This window comes from Pleurodeles waltl, chromosome 4_2, assembly GCF_031143425.1.
Source record: "Pleurodeles waltl isolate 20211129_DDA chromosome 4_2, aPleWal1.hap1.20221129, whole genome shotgun sequence".
Classification (NCBI taxonomy): Eukaryota; Metazoa; Chordata; class Amphibia; order Caudata; family Salamandridae; genus Pleurodeles; species Pleurodeles waltl.
In genome coordinates this window covers 656,249,013-656,263,996 of record NC_090443.1, presented here as the reverse complement: position 1 = coordinate 656,263,996, position 14,984 = coordinate 656,249,013, and the positions used below count along the sequence as shown (strand labels likewise).

At 43.0% G+C, this 14,984-nt stretch overlaps 1 protein-coding gene across 3 annotated transcripts in view; it reads right to left on the bottom strand.

Moving 5' to 3' along the window:
• Nucleotides 1-14,984, bottom strand: part of ADGRL4 (adhesion G protein-coupled receptor L4) — a 918,866-nt gene that overhangs the window by 255,111 nt on the left and 648,771 nt on the right. For all 3 annotated transcript variants that reach the window (XM_069232213.1, XM_069232212.1, XM_069232214.1), the window contains exon 9: nucleotides 13,979-14,184. In XM_069232213.1, the coding sequence (XP_069088314.1) occupies nucleotides 13,979-14,184 (206 nt within the window). The remainder of the gene's footprint in view (nucleotides 1-13,978; nucleotides 14,185-14,984) is intronic.

The following is a 14,984-nucleotide window of genomic DNA, read 5'->3' as shown; positions in this document are numbered from 1 at the left end:
CAGGACGATACAGCATGACAAGATTAAAATAGTGACAAGGAGAGTAAAGCATAGAAATAACGCATAGAAATAACGCTACCATATTGTCACTAGAGTCGATAGACTAATTCCTACCTAGGCTATAATAGAGCATGGTGTGGTAGGCTCTAATTCTGCCCTTCAGGTTCCCCTGGGAAGACATCATCCTCCATACCTGAGCAAAGGCCTGAAGTCTGCATAAGCAACTGTAGCAAGGCGTCCAGCAATAAGCATACAGTTGTGGTTCTCTGGCTGGAATCTCCCTCTAAGGTGTAAGGGACACGGAAGGGTTTTTATAATAAAACAGCTGGTGTTCTGAGAAAATGTCCCTACGTAAGGATGTGTGTTTTTCTATGAATGGTCAGAGATAAAACTTGTACCACCTTCATGGGCAACCTATCTTACTACAGCCTTGAAAGAAGCACAGAGTGAGCAAGAATGTCTAGTTTGAGAACATAGTGCTGGCCTAAGCAAAAACAGTTAGATAGAAACAAATAAAACAAGACCTTAAAAATGGCAAATATAACAATAATAAAATGAAGCTAAATAAAATATATCTAGGTTAAAGGGCAGAGCAGCAGGCCTAGTATGCTAAAATAACGTGCATGGAGCTAAGACTAAAATGGCTACACAACACCCTTCCCATGCCGGTTGAAGGTGGCTCAAAGCCCAAATATACACAAAACTACTAAAACTCAACCTAAGATATGTATGTAAAAAACGTCAATAATGACAAGTTAAAGGGACACGATCATATATAAAAAGACAATTTAAAATGTTAACATGTGGCATAAAAGGACTGAATTTCAAGAGTCAGAGTTACTTTTAGAATTTTCAATCGATTCTGTTAAAGTTGGAAAGGCATCGCCAAGAAGGACCATGGAGCAGTCGTGTTCCATAACCTGAGCCTCAGCCAAGCCGGCATTCCATGGTGTGCCCAGTAATGAGTTAAGAGCCGCATCCTCCAGGAAGGACAACTCATGAGCAGCTTCCCATGGCAAAAGCACCCTCAACGTGCATATCTGGTGATGAGCCCTCAGCGAGAACATAAACAGATCAGCATCCAATGAAAGCAAGCCATGCGTAGAAAGACAAAGAAAGACAAACTTACAGTGCATTTTCCAAAGAGCACAAGAGGCACTCAAACATGGGCTGCACACAATGCAAAACAGGTCTGAATGACAGAGACCAGTCACACTCCAATTGTTCCAGGAGTGTTGCTCCAAAATACTGCATCATGTGTTCATGACACAGCTGCGCTGATGGGAGCACTCTCATTCCTCCTTGTTGCGGCAGGACAGCCATTGCGCATGAAAAATAGCAACAGCAAAATGCCAACTATGATAGCCAAAGTTATTGGAAATCCCCTGAAAATACTGGAGAATATTGAGTGAATAGCTGATGGTATTAAACTGAATATGGAGGAGAAGGTGTGAACGAAACCACAACCAGCAGCCTTAAAGAAATGTGTGATTCCAGTAATACTGGACGCATTAAATATTCGTCCCACGAGTTCACCAAAGTGTCTCAGAAAGTTGGTACTTAAAAGGGACTGTATCTCTGCTGATGACCTTGCCACCTGAAGTGCATAGGTCTTGCATGCAGATGTGAGAGCCACATGTTTTTGAAAGAGTAAAGCTCTGAGTCTGCTCAGCTTGTCAAAATTCACACTAAAAGTAGCAATATGAGGCCAAATGTCAGCTACCTCTTTTATTCAAGTGGGAGGAAAAAGTAAGTTCCCGTAGCATGTAACAATCTTAGAGACTGAAACAACATAAACTATTCCGGCTCGCATCCCACAACAGTCTTCACCATTGAGGAGGACATAGCTGCCGTTTGAAAGCACCTGGAATGTAGGTCTAATCAAGGGGACTGGAACTCCCTTTAGATAACAAGCCAAGTTTGCAGCAGACGAGTTACACGCCCCATGCAAGGACAGCTGTTTACAAACCATTGAATGGCTGACAGAAGTCTTGCATGCATTCACTACCGCTAAGAAAGACTTCTTTCATGCCACTGAGACATTTGTATGTGAAGGGTAGCTCCCCACCTCATGGATGTAACTATCTTCCAGCCTTTCATATCTGCCTACCGGAATGTGTTTTAAACAGGAGGTGAGTTGAAGTGTGGAAATAGGCAGATTAATGACCCCATGTATTAACCACTCAGCAGATGGTATTTCAGCCACAGTAAAAGGCAACTTTTCTAACTTTTCAATGTTCAGCATGACATGTCACTTCTTTCTGAGCCATTATTTGTTGTTGTCGTGTTAAGTTAAATGTAGAAAATATTTCCCTTGTGCTGACGTGTTGCCAGGGAACGTGACCTGCCTTCAGTGTTTGAAGTGTCCAACCCAACTGCACAATGGACCTTAGTTGACTCTGTCCATGGTGTAAGGAAGACATATCTGTTTGTATGATGTCTATAGCAGAAGAGACGATGTTATTTAAGGTGTATATCTGGTCAGACTGGGTATTAATCCAATTATCTACAACAGCTAATGCTTTCTGTAAGTTTTCTTGGTCAATTTAGCATAACCGGGCAGCAGTTTCCTTCTGGGAAAGCCTCCAAATTTCATTATATACTTCATATAAGAAGTGCTTTCTGCGTTGTTTTCTGAGGCCTAACAGGAAGTTCTGTAAGTCAGTGTTATTGAGAAAAAAAAAACGGAGTCATCCTTGGTTTATTAAGGATCTTAAGATGCTTCAAAGGAAATACCGCCAACAAGAGAGGCGATGGAAGCTTAACCCTAATTCCATTGAGAGAGATATTCTAAGAGATGTTCTAAAGACTTATAAAGAGGCATGCTTTAAAGCCAAACCTTTCTATTTCAATCAGAAGATTAAAGAGGCTTCCAATACCCCTAGAGAACTTTGTAAGGTAGTCAGTACCCTGGCTACCCCCTCCCCTCCATTGGAGCTAGAAAACGCCCAAGAGTTTTGTAACAGGTTTGCGGAGTTTTTCAAAAATATTCGCTCTAGTTTTAAGTCTTTTGAAGAAATGGATGGTCCAACTGAGGCTGTGGATAACAGCTTAAACATAGGCCATCCCTTGTTAACAAATTTCCACCCTTTACCTCCGGTGAAAATTAAAAAACTTATGTTAAAGATTAAATCTGGCTCTCCTAGAGAGCCATGCCCTCCCCATGTTTTACAACTGGTGCTGGATCTGATCTCGACAGCTCTAGCCCCAATCTTTCAAGAGGTTCTCACCTCTAGAATTTTTCCTTCTGCTTGGAAGGATGCTACGTTGATTCCATTATAAAATAAATCGGATGGAGCTAGACACGATCTGAGTAATTTACGACCCATCTCTCTACTCCCATTTCAGACTAGGATCTTTGAGAAACACATTAATAAGGAACTAGCCAATTTCTTAATTACCTCAGAAGGACTAGATCCCTCCCAACATGGCTTTAGGCAGGCACACAGCACCGAATCGGCACTCATTACCACCTCTGATATGATCTGTAGAATGGTGAATGAGGGACATGGAGCCATATTAGTTCTACTAGATTTATCTGCGGCCTCTGATACTATCTCACCTCAGATTATGATATCCCGCCTCTACCAGGCTGGGATCAAGGATGTGGCTTTAAGCACTCTCAAATCTTTTCTGAAAGACAGATCGGTTATGGTGAGTTGTGGGGACTTTACCTCCCCAGCGTATCACCCACCCTGTGGTGTTCCCCAGGGTTCCTCACTTAGTCCCACGCTTTTCAATCTGTATAATGCACCCTTAGCAAAACTAATTAGGACTTTTGGCTTTATGCCTACTTCTTATGCGGAGGATACACAATTGATTACCCCTGTTTCCAAGAATTGGGAGGAAGTGGCAGATCGCTTTATGAACTGTATGCAAGAAGTCAACAGGTGGATGGGCTTAAATTGGCTTAAATTAAATAGCAATAAAACTGAAATCCTATGTTTTGGATCAGCCAAGGGATTTTGGAACCCTTGCTGGTGGCCGTCAGAGTGTGGAGCCTTACCAGGTCCTATTGTTGCCACTAGAAATCTGGGTGTTATTTTTGACAATATTCTCTCCTTTACGCTGCATGTTAATCAAGTGGTTAGAAATAGCTTTTGGAATCTGAAATTGCTGAAAAAGATTCTCGCTTATTTACAAAGGGAATGGAGATTCACAGTCATTTTAGCATTGGCCATGTCAAAACTGGACTACTGTAATGCCTTAATGCTTAATTTGGATAAGGCATCACTTCAGAAGCTTCAGTTAATTCAGAACACAGCCGCTCGCTTCATACTCAATCTTCAGTGCTCGGCTTCTGCTAGTGATAACCTGAAACAATTGCATTGGTACCAGTGTTGAATCGAATTAGGTTTAAAACCTTATGTCTGACCTATAAGGCCACACAGGAAAGCAGATCTGACTATCTATCTTTCAGGCTATGCTGGTATAGGCCCAACCGGCAACTTAGATCCACAGGATCCTTTCTGATTCAGGTCCCTGCACTCATAAAGCTAAATGGGGTGATAAGGCATTGACGGTGAAAGCGGCTAAATGCTGGAATTCACTCCCTTTGTGCATAAGGAAGGAAACAAAATTCATGGCTTTTAGGAGGCTTGTTAAAACTTGGCTGTTCCCTCGCTAACTTAACTTGTCACTCACTTCTCTCTTTCGAAACCTTCGATGCTTCGGCCGGAACACGCTTTATAAATACCAACTACAAACTCAAATACAAATTATTAGACAGGAGACTGAGGTGTTCTCTAACCACATCTATTGAGGACCTCTTTTACCAATTCTGGCATAGTTTCCCTACACAGTATGTTGTTACTATACCTGCATGTTCGGACGATATATAGCGAGGGTCTGGAACCCCTGTGGAGTTTATAAAACGTTTATGACACCCATTAGTATCTATTGGCCACAATACCCAGCCACCAGGACATGACAGTGAAGCATTAAATGTGCCATTCTGGACCCATTCATCGAGCTGTTCTTCAGTTACCTTTATATATTTTTTACCATTTATTAAATTTTGCAGGGGCAGGAATACTGGGCGTGTTCAATTCTCTAGTCTTTGCTAACTTGTCTGTTGTACAGTTTCATTTAAGAATATCTTTTGAACAGGTATCAGGCATGCTCTAAATAAAGTGTCCTTCCCTCGTATTTGCCAATATCTAGTTCCCCACACATGTTTTAAGTCAACAGACTTCAGCCAGTATTCATAACCTTCTTAGTTAACCGGGAAGCAGAGGAATCCAAATAAATACATTTGGTATTTGTCATTAGTATGCGTACAGTTGCTGGCGGTGGCAATTTAAAATAATATGACTCAGCATTTTTAACATCGTGCCTAGAAAAATATGTAAACTTTTCAGAGTATGTTTTAGAACTCCCTTGCAGTGGGGTTGGATAATGTTCCCATTGTGTGTAATTAAAAATAGTCTTTAGGGTACTTGCTCTGTGGATAAAATGGTGCCCATAATACCTACAGCAAAACATATCACCATAATTTCCTTTAGATTGATAAACATCTTCGTTTTCAAATACAGTGTAATACTGTAATTCAGTCATCATAGAATCAACTGTTTTCACATCCCAAACATCAGAAACTACTCCGTGTATTATTATATCCTTCATTGAAAGTTTAAACACATATGGTATTTGAATGACCTCTGTGGGGCTATATATATCAAATGTTCCGTTATCCCAAACAATCCCATCAGGAATTGATATAGCGGAAATGTTCACAAAAGACAAGTCTCTCCGGACCTTGTGAGATGAAAAATTTGGTTTTAGGACCTCATTCACCAGTTCAACTGTTGATTTTTCAGGAAGAAAATGACCATGTATTAATAAAAAGAACGTTATTACAAACCCAATCCAAAGTAGGAAAGCTAGTACAGTCAAGGGAAGCCACAGATAGCTCCATGGAAGAATAAAGTAAGTTGCTTTAAGCCAGTTTATCAGCTTACGTGTTTTTGACAGTTCAGGTGTCGAAGAGGCAAATGAGTCCAAAACGTTGTTGTTAATGTCGGCAAAGTATCCAGAGGCAGTTCGTACAAATACTGGATCCGTATCTGTAGGTGGAGTGGGTATTTCCCGCAGTGGCTTGGAGTAAATGGTGCCATCCCTCTGTGTTGAAGTTGTGTCAAATTGATCAGTTATTTCTGTATAATTTGATGCTAGTGGAACCAATGCAAGATAATTTTCCACCCTCCCCAAGCTCAGAGAAGTGTCAGTGTTGCTGCTTACAAGTTGTAAAGGAACTTCTTGACCAGTAGTGAGAGGGATTTGGGAACTACTGGCTGTTCCTTTTGGTCAGCTGAGCAGGATCGGCCACATGGTGTAGTTTGACATTGTCGATAGAGAGCAAGCGATTTTCTTTGGCACCTGCCAACTGTGGTGGAATGACAGTTCTAGTACCATGTATTCCCAAGACTGGGACTGGTGCACGATAAGAAGGGCCAAATTCCTTTTTCACAGCAACCTTTTCACATACTAGATCCCTGACTTTAGGAATCCAGCCTGTAGGCGCTACAGGTACATCTTTAATTCCTGGTGAGGCAGCACTGGCAGAAGCGATGTCTTCACGGAACTGTTGCAAATCCTGTAAGACAGTAACACGTTCATTTATGTCAAAGGGTGTTTCTGCCTCCTCCATGCCAGGACCGTCAAGATCTGGAACATACATTTGAGTTCCGAACAGGCACTCGTATGAAGTACGACCCCCAAGAGACCTTCTAGGCAGATTGTTAAGTGCTCTCTGGACTCCATACAGGTGGTTAAGCCAACTACGACCCACACCTAAGGCTCTGGCTGTTAAGGATTGCTTTAAATCATGGTCTAATCGCTCCACAACACTATTTCCCTGGGGTTGAAATGGAGACGAGTACTGGAGTTGGACCCCCAATGAAGCCATGGCGTCTCTGAATGCCCTTGAGTCAAATGCAGGGCCCTGGTCTGAGTGGAAAGCCGCAAATGTGCCGATAAAGACTCGCAAATCTTTAATAACAGTCCGAGCGTCCACCGAGCGTTGTGGCCACACCAAAGCAATCTGGAGCAGGAGTCAACAGCGACTAAAATGTATTTGATTGCACTGTCCGGTGTTAGGGGACAGCAATGGTCCAAGTACACACATTGTAATGGTTCATTGGAAATTAGGAGGGGTGTCTGCGGTGGGCGCTTAGCAGTGGAAACTTTAATTTGTTGACAGCTGTCACAACAAAGGACATACTGCTTGGCCTCTTTGTATAGGTCTGGCTGCCAGAAACGGGCTTGTAACAGTGATATTGTAGCTGCCACACCAGCATGGGCATATGCTGCCCCCTCATGCGCTGCTTTATTCAACTCTGGTCTTATATCTTTATTGGGAATTTCTCAAACCCCCTCGCCTGGTATCTTAACCTCAGCATTTAGGCAGCCTCCCATGTGGTAGGAATATTTAGCTAGAAATGCTTTTGGATTTTTCATGGCAGCCCATATCTCTTTGTCCGGTTTCACTCCTAAGCGTGTTACTGCAGCAACAGTGGCTGTAGCAACTACTGACTTTGCGGCTTCATCAGCCAGTGTATTCCCAGCAACGTGTATTCCAATGCGCTGGTGTCCAAGTGTATGTACAACACTGACATTTGGTAGCGTTTCCTTACGATACGCTACTTTCCCCCCGAGAAGTCTGTTTTTTATGGTGTTGCCTTTAGAATCTTTGAATCCATTTTGGCGCCAGTAATGCAGGTATTCAATAAAAGACTGAATGCAATAATACGAATCACATACAATCAGTGTGAACTGTGCAGGATCCGTATGTTCCAGTGCCATCACCAGAGCCTTTAGCTCTGCCAGCTGTGCTGTGCAATCCCCTAGGGTTTGCGTGAATGTGTGTTGGGGACAAAATTTATTATCCTCCATGGAGCCACTTACGACTGCGCAAGCAGCGGAGTATTGATGCTTTGTGCCAATTGCAGGTTGTGCAAAGCCATCGGTGTACATGACTCCTTGATGCTGATCAATAGGCAGTGTGTTTGCAGGAACTGGGTATTCTAGTTCATATTGCAAAAATTATTGAGTTTGTAATTTTTGGTCAAAAATGTAGTCTACATCAGTGTCTGTCAAAGACGTAGCCCATTCTATCCAATGTGGATATAATGTTGTAGCGTTTGAAACGCTGGCTTTAGTGACAGCCTCAAGGGCTGGGATTGGGGAGACGACGATAATGCGTTTGCCCCGAGCTAGAGGTCTTTCTTTAATGACAGCTGTACAGCAGTCAGAATTTTCTCAGTGGGAGCAAAGCGTTGTTCTGCTGCTGAGTACAAGTGTGACTTGTATGCAATTGGGACGGTCTCACCCTCATTAAAAATGACATAGGTGAAACCAATGGCACCAGCAATTACTCTGATGACCATGTTTGTTTTATTGTCCCTTGTGTGTAGATGTTGTGCTGCAAGCATGTCTGTCTGCAGATCTCTGAGAATGCGTGTGTGTTCGACTGTCCAAAAGTTACTTGAAAAGTCAGGACGTATTAAGTCATATATAGGTTTTCTGCATGTTGCAAAGTCAGGAATGTAAGTTCTGCCAAAATTTAGGAAATCCAATAGAGATTGGAATTTTTTAATAGTGTTTGGAGTTTGTCAGAAACAGGACACTAAGGAAGGCTATTTTTGTTTTTTTTTAAGTTGAATTAGTAGCCAAATTCAGCAAATCCCACAACAATGCGGGTTACCCATCTTAAATGTTGTAGCACTTCATCATCCATGAGGTAGATATCATCCACATAGGACAATGCTTCAGGGTCAATGTTGTGCAAAATTACAGTCACAAGAGCTGCAAACAGTCCTGGACTGTTCTTGTACCCCTCGGGTAAACAACAGAATTTTTTCTGAGACCCTAGGTCGGCTGAAACTTGTTAAGTCTCTACTCTCAGGCACTATATTTTGGGAGAAGAAACCATTGGAAATATCCAGTGTTGTTTTATATTTTTTGCACACTATATTGTTCATCAGTGCTGTGCTATGTGAGTTTTGTATCGCATATGTGCATGTATGACTGTTTAACTGTCTGTAGTCTAAGACTATTCGATATGAATGGTCCGGTTTAGCTACTGGGAATAAAGGATTATTCTTTGGGGAGACACGGGGTCCATTACGCCCTTGTACTCCAGTTGTGTGAGGATTACTCTCACAGGTGCTTTAGCATCATGTTTTATTGGATATTGGGGTTGATTTTTAATAGGAATTACGTGGTATGGGGATTCTTTGTCCCGGCCTGTGGTTGCGTTTTAACGCGGGTGCCTATGCCAATGCCCAATCGATGGAGTAGGATTCTGCAAGTTACTCTGGAACAAGGGGCGAGAAAGAAAGTTTGATAACATCTTCCCTATATGGGCAGGTATGAACAAATTCAGGTGGCCAATCTTGTTCGGCCAACAAGATATAATATATGTTTACTATGCGATCCCAGAAGATAACGTCTATTGTGCGTTCAATGTCTCCTTCTAACTGTAGCGTTACTTTGTACACCCTATCAGGCGTGGAGAGACGCATGTCCGCAATTTCTACTTGTAGAAAGTCATCAGTTGCTTTCACCTCTAGATGCTCTAGAAGATTCCAGCGAACTTTGTGACCTCTACCGCGATGTCTAGCAGCACTAGTGCCCACTTCCTGTTCTTCAAGAGGGCCCTCTTCTTGAGTGGCATGTCGAGCTGCCAATGCTGCCACCTTTTTCTTTTTAAATTGGGGTTTTTGTTGGGGAGGTTTCTCTTCCTTTTTAACAGAAACCTCTGTTGAGCGTTGTGATTCCTGTCTCAGTTTCACATACTCTGTTCTTCACTCTGACCACCCACGTCCTTCACTACATTTTTCTGATGAGTCCTGAAAGGAACGAGATTGGCGCATACCAGTATATTGATATCCGTCAGGCGTTTTTATATTATCTCTATTTCTGAGATTATGTCTATCCTGTGGGTTCTCCATGTGTGGAGATTCTCCAATTTCTTTTTTAGTAGTTTGTTGGTTTTTATCCCAGCGTTTCTTATTACCCTCAGGAGCTTGCTTGGGAAATTCTTTGTTAGATTTACCCTGAAATTGGGGTTTTGTTGGTCTGGCCCCTAGACTATCTCCACCAATGCTAGAGTAGGTCTCTGTGAAAATCTTTGGCAACTCACGTTCTTGATCCTGTTGAGGAACATCCCGGAGCCGCATGCGCACCGCTAGTGCGACCGCGTCCCCTTTAAGGTTACTTTAAATAATTGAGGATACTGTGGCAAAGTTGCCCATTAATTGCATCCCCACGTCTAGGGCTGGGGCAGCCTTAAGTTTGTGTCAATACTTTAGGTAAGTTGGCAAGTGTTGGTGTACGGAGTGCGGTAGTATAGAGCGTGGCAAATACTGGGCCCCATGTATTACAGTTATCTACTGTGTGAACCATCCCAAATGGCAAGCACATTGTTAATATTCTGTGTTGATCCTGAGGTTCCATATTGGGAAAAACTTCTTCCAGTGCATTTAGTTTTTGAGCTAACCAAAACGGAATTTCTTCTCGTTCGGTGGGTACTTTACCCATGATCGAATGTAAAGTTGCAGGATTAATGCCTGGTGTTACTGCATGTGGAGCATCACGTGCTGGGTTTGTATATAATGTTTGCATTACAAATTGTACTAAACGTCTATATATTGCCGTCAGCTCAGTATATAAGCGACAGACTACAGCTACTGCTAAGTTTGCTACTACAGGGTGAGGTGTATAAGAGGCCAATAAAGGCCAGGTAGGACCATCATTAATTAGAGGACCTAACCTAACTGGTAAAATTGTGTGGGGTAGGGTGCCATCAAGCCAATTATTATGTTCTTGATATGATAAAGGTATTTCTAAATATGCGTATGCTCTGTTTTGTCCAGGTATGTTTGCAGGTGTATAATGATGAAATGTATTTGTGTTCCCATCAACTGCTGGAAAAGTGACCCAAAAATAAAATAGTTCTGTTCTATAAGCTGCATCTGCGTCCACCACAAATGTGACTGGACCACCCAGGGCCGTTAGGCCATTTGCCAATAAATGTGTAGTCAGGGGTTGTCTCATATTGACTGCAATAGCTACCTGCTGTGGATTCGCCATATTAATTGGTAAATTTGTTCAGAGATGAGCACACCAAATGGGGATTTTCCTTTTAAGGTTCAAGCTTGAAAAACCTCCAGCATCAGATAGGTGTTCCCTACTTTGCTGAGGAGGAAATCCTCAATGCCATGGATGTCTCAGTATATAGTACTGAGGTGTCTTTGTATATAGTGAGACAGAGATACTCCAGAGGACACGAAAATTAGAGCCTGACCAAACGTTGGTGGCGCCATGTCATGTAGGCTCTCATTATTCTAATGAGACTACTGGATTTTGAGCTGCAGAATTGCCTGCAGTGTGGGGGACTGAGTCTGACCCACTACAGGTGACACCTGTCGCCCCAATCCGGGTTTTGCTCCGACTAAGTAGCAGTGCCTCATCTCTACCCAAGGGCAGGGATGATTGAGCAGCCGAGTGCATGACATATTTGATTTCTCAGGGAAACCGTGGTCAATCAGGTCTAATCCGTTTTTCTCAATTACATTAGTCTCACATATACAATGACAAACAGAGGCAGTATACATTTCAATAAGATTTTAATGAAGCGACTGCATCTTAGATAGCAAAGCCTGGGCTGCAATAACCAGGACGATACAGCATGACAAGATTAAAATAGTGACAAGGAGAGTAAAGCATAGAAATAACACTACCATATTGTCATTAGAGTCGATAGACTAATTCCTACCTAGGCTATAATAGAGCACAGCGTGTTAAGCTATAATTCTACCTTTCAGGTTCCCCTGGGAAGACATCATCCCCCATACATGAGGAAAGGCCTGAAGTCTGCATAAGCAGCTGTAGCGAAGCATTCAGCAATCAGCATACAGTCGTGGTTCTCTGGCTGGAATCTCCCTCTAATTTGTAAGGGACAAGGAAGTGTTTTTATAATAAAACAGCTGATGTTCTGAGAAAATGTCCCTAGGTAAGGATGTGTATTTTTCCATGAATGTTGGAGAAAAAACTTGCACGACGTTCATCAGCAACCTATCTTACTACAGCCTTGAAAGAAGCACTGAGTGGACAAGAATGTCTTGTTTGAGAACAGTGCTGGCCTAATCAAAAACAGTTAGGCCGCCCGCCAGCCCAGCGTGAAACCCCTTCCCACGAGGAAGCCGGCTCCGAATGGAGCCGGCGGAGTGGGAAGGGTGCGACGGGTGCAGTAGCACCCGTCGCGAATTTCAGTGTCTGCTAAGCAGACACTGAAATTCAAAGTGGGGCCCTCTTACGGGGGCCACTGCAGTGCCTATGCCATTGGCATGGGCACTGCAGGGGCCCCCAAGGGCCCCACGACACCCCTCACCGCCATCCTGTTCCTGGCGGTCAGAACTGCCAGGACCAGGATGGCGGTGAGGGGGTCAGAATCCCCCATGGCGGCGCAGCAAGCTGCGCCGCCATGGGGGATTCCTCAGGGCAGCGGAAAACCAGCGTTACACCGCCGGTTTTCCTGTTCTGACCGCGGCCATACCGCCGCGGTCAGAATGCCCTGCGGAGCACCGCCAGCCTGTTGGCGGTGCTCCCGCCGACCCCGGCCCCGGCGGAATGACCCCCTATGTGTTGTATTAATGTCTTTGGTGATGTGCACTTTGTATTTAGTTCATTACCTTTGTTTTGTTGTATTTGTTTATTTGAGTTATATTGTTATTTTCTCTAGTATTTCCTTTATCTGGGTCAAGGTTTTGTGCCTCATGTTGATGTATATGTTAAGTGATCACATGGTGTTTTATTGTTCATGGAAGGGAAGTTTGTTATGCCTCAAGGCCCCGTGAGATTCTTTTCTAGAATGGAATCTCAAAGGAGGCTTTAGGACAGTTGCTGGAGGGCTTTCTGCTGGGCGGAATATACTGACTTGTCCTTAATAAATACATCTATTGTGTACCTGTTTGTACTCTGGCTCCACTTCATTTTACCAAGAGTTACAGAGACTTGTAAATCTGGGTTTGCGCCAAAAGAGTGCATCTTCCCAACAGAGATGTAATGAGGAAAAATATCTTTATTTCTCATTGTTTCATTCCCTTGCCATGTGTGCTGCATGCAAGCAAAGTTGGTGCGCTGCTTGTGTAAAAGGGAGAGAGAAGAACGCTCCATATTTAACAGGATATGGAGAATTTCTGCTCTCCCCTTGCAGTTGCACACTGTGTGCAGCCAAGTTCTAATGCAGGCACCCTTGCACCACAGTGCAAGGATGACTCCATTACAGACAGAATTTTTGGTGTGCAGGAAGGGATATCTTCCTTCAGAAAAGAAATTGTTTGGGGCATTTTCGTCTTTCTATGTGTGCTGCAAAATGCAAAAAGACATTTCTCTATGTTAGGCCTTACAAAGGAGGATGTAGCACTTTGATATATTTTGACGGATTTCCAGGTTTACTAGGTTTAGTAAATGTTGGTATATGTTGGTATGCAGCAAAATCCATGACAAATGCCTGATCTATCAGTGGAACACCTCTCAGCTTGAAAGCACAATCAGCTGCATGGCATTGCATTTTTTTTCAAAGCCACACAAGGTGGTGTAAATTGTCCCTTGTTTGGCTTTGTAAATATTGTTGAAGTTTTGGCATTGTCCTTGAGTCACATTGGGCAACACAAAGACAGCACAAATCCGGGCCTAAGTGTGAAATCAACATGAAACACCTTTAGAGATAAATTACAACAGTTTAAGTGTACCCAGAAGCTACATTAAAATAACATGTTTGTTTTGTATTAGTCAATAATTAGTTGTAGTCTACTTGGTGATTTCATTCTTTGTGTTACTTTAAGAGTTAACAGTTTTACAATCATAAAAATACTACAATACATGATTCAAATGAAAAAGAACCCCGCCATATTTTCATTATTTTAACATTGATCTATTGCACAAAGCTCACTTGTTATATAAAGACATCTCTTACTTCTAAATGTTTTAACATGAATGCTATTTTCTCAAGTTGGTAAAGTGTAGGTGGCTTTGAGTTGATCGCAGCAGCTATGACAGGTGAGTTTACAATTTCCTTTGGTCCAGATGAGTCATTGCTATTTTCTGATGACTGATTGCTTTCAGAGGGCTCAAGCAATAGCCCAATATTTTCATACCGCACGAATACAACCGCTACCATGCCTGTGTAGACACAAAATGTTTCAGTTAATTCAAAACGCCAACATGTACACTGAGCGATTTACTTGATGTGCTTTGAATGTGCATGCTTTCAGATGATCTTGTAGTGCGTCACAGTTGGTTTTTTCAATTATATTACACTCAGCCAGAGAGAGAGAGGGCTAATTTTCATGTGGATTCACATGCAAACATACTATTCCAGAGGTTGAATATATGCTGTGCACTATATGTGTGGCATTACAGATAGACCCACAGAGTGCTACACACGTACTAGAGTAACTAGGCACTGCACCTCATGTGCACTGGACATACTTTCCCTTCCTATTCAGTCCAGTAAGATATATATATTCTCAAACAATGCTTGTAGAGGAAGGAATCCAGCTAGGTATGGGGCAGCAGTGGCTGCCGCAAATCTCAAGGGGAGAGTTTGGAGGGAAACGGGGGAGGGAAGAGGGAAATAAAATATTAATTTAAAAAACGTACCTGTCCCTGCCCCGCTGCCCATCTCACTCCACTCCCAATGATGAAGGTGTCCCAGCAAGCCCTCGGACACCAGCACAGGGCTTTCACGCAATCCTGGCACTGCTCTCAAGCTAAACCTAGCATGAGAGCAGCATCAGGCCTGGTCTGAGTGGCTTGGTCTGCTGCTCAGACAGTGCACTGGAGTCTGTGCAGTTTCACCAACCCGGCCGTTCAACACAGCTAGGTTGGAGAAACCTAAGTGTGCATGTCAGATTGGCAGGCCTAATGTGGCACGCCAAACTCACATGCCCACTTAGTGCACTAAGTCCACTCCGCCTCCC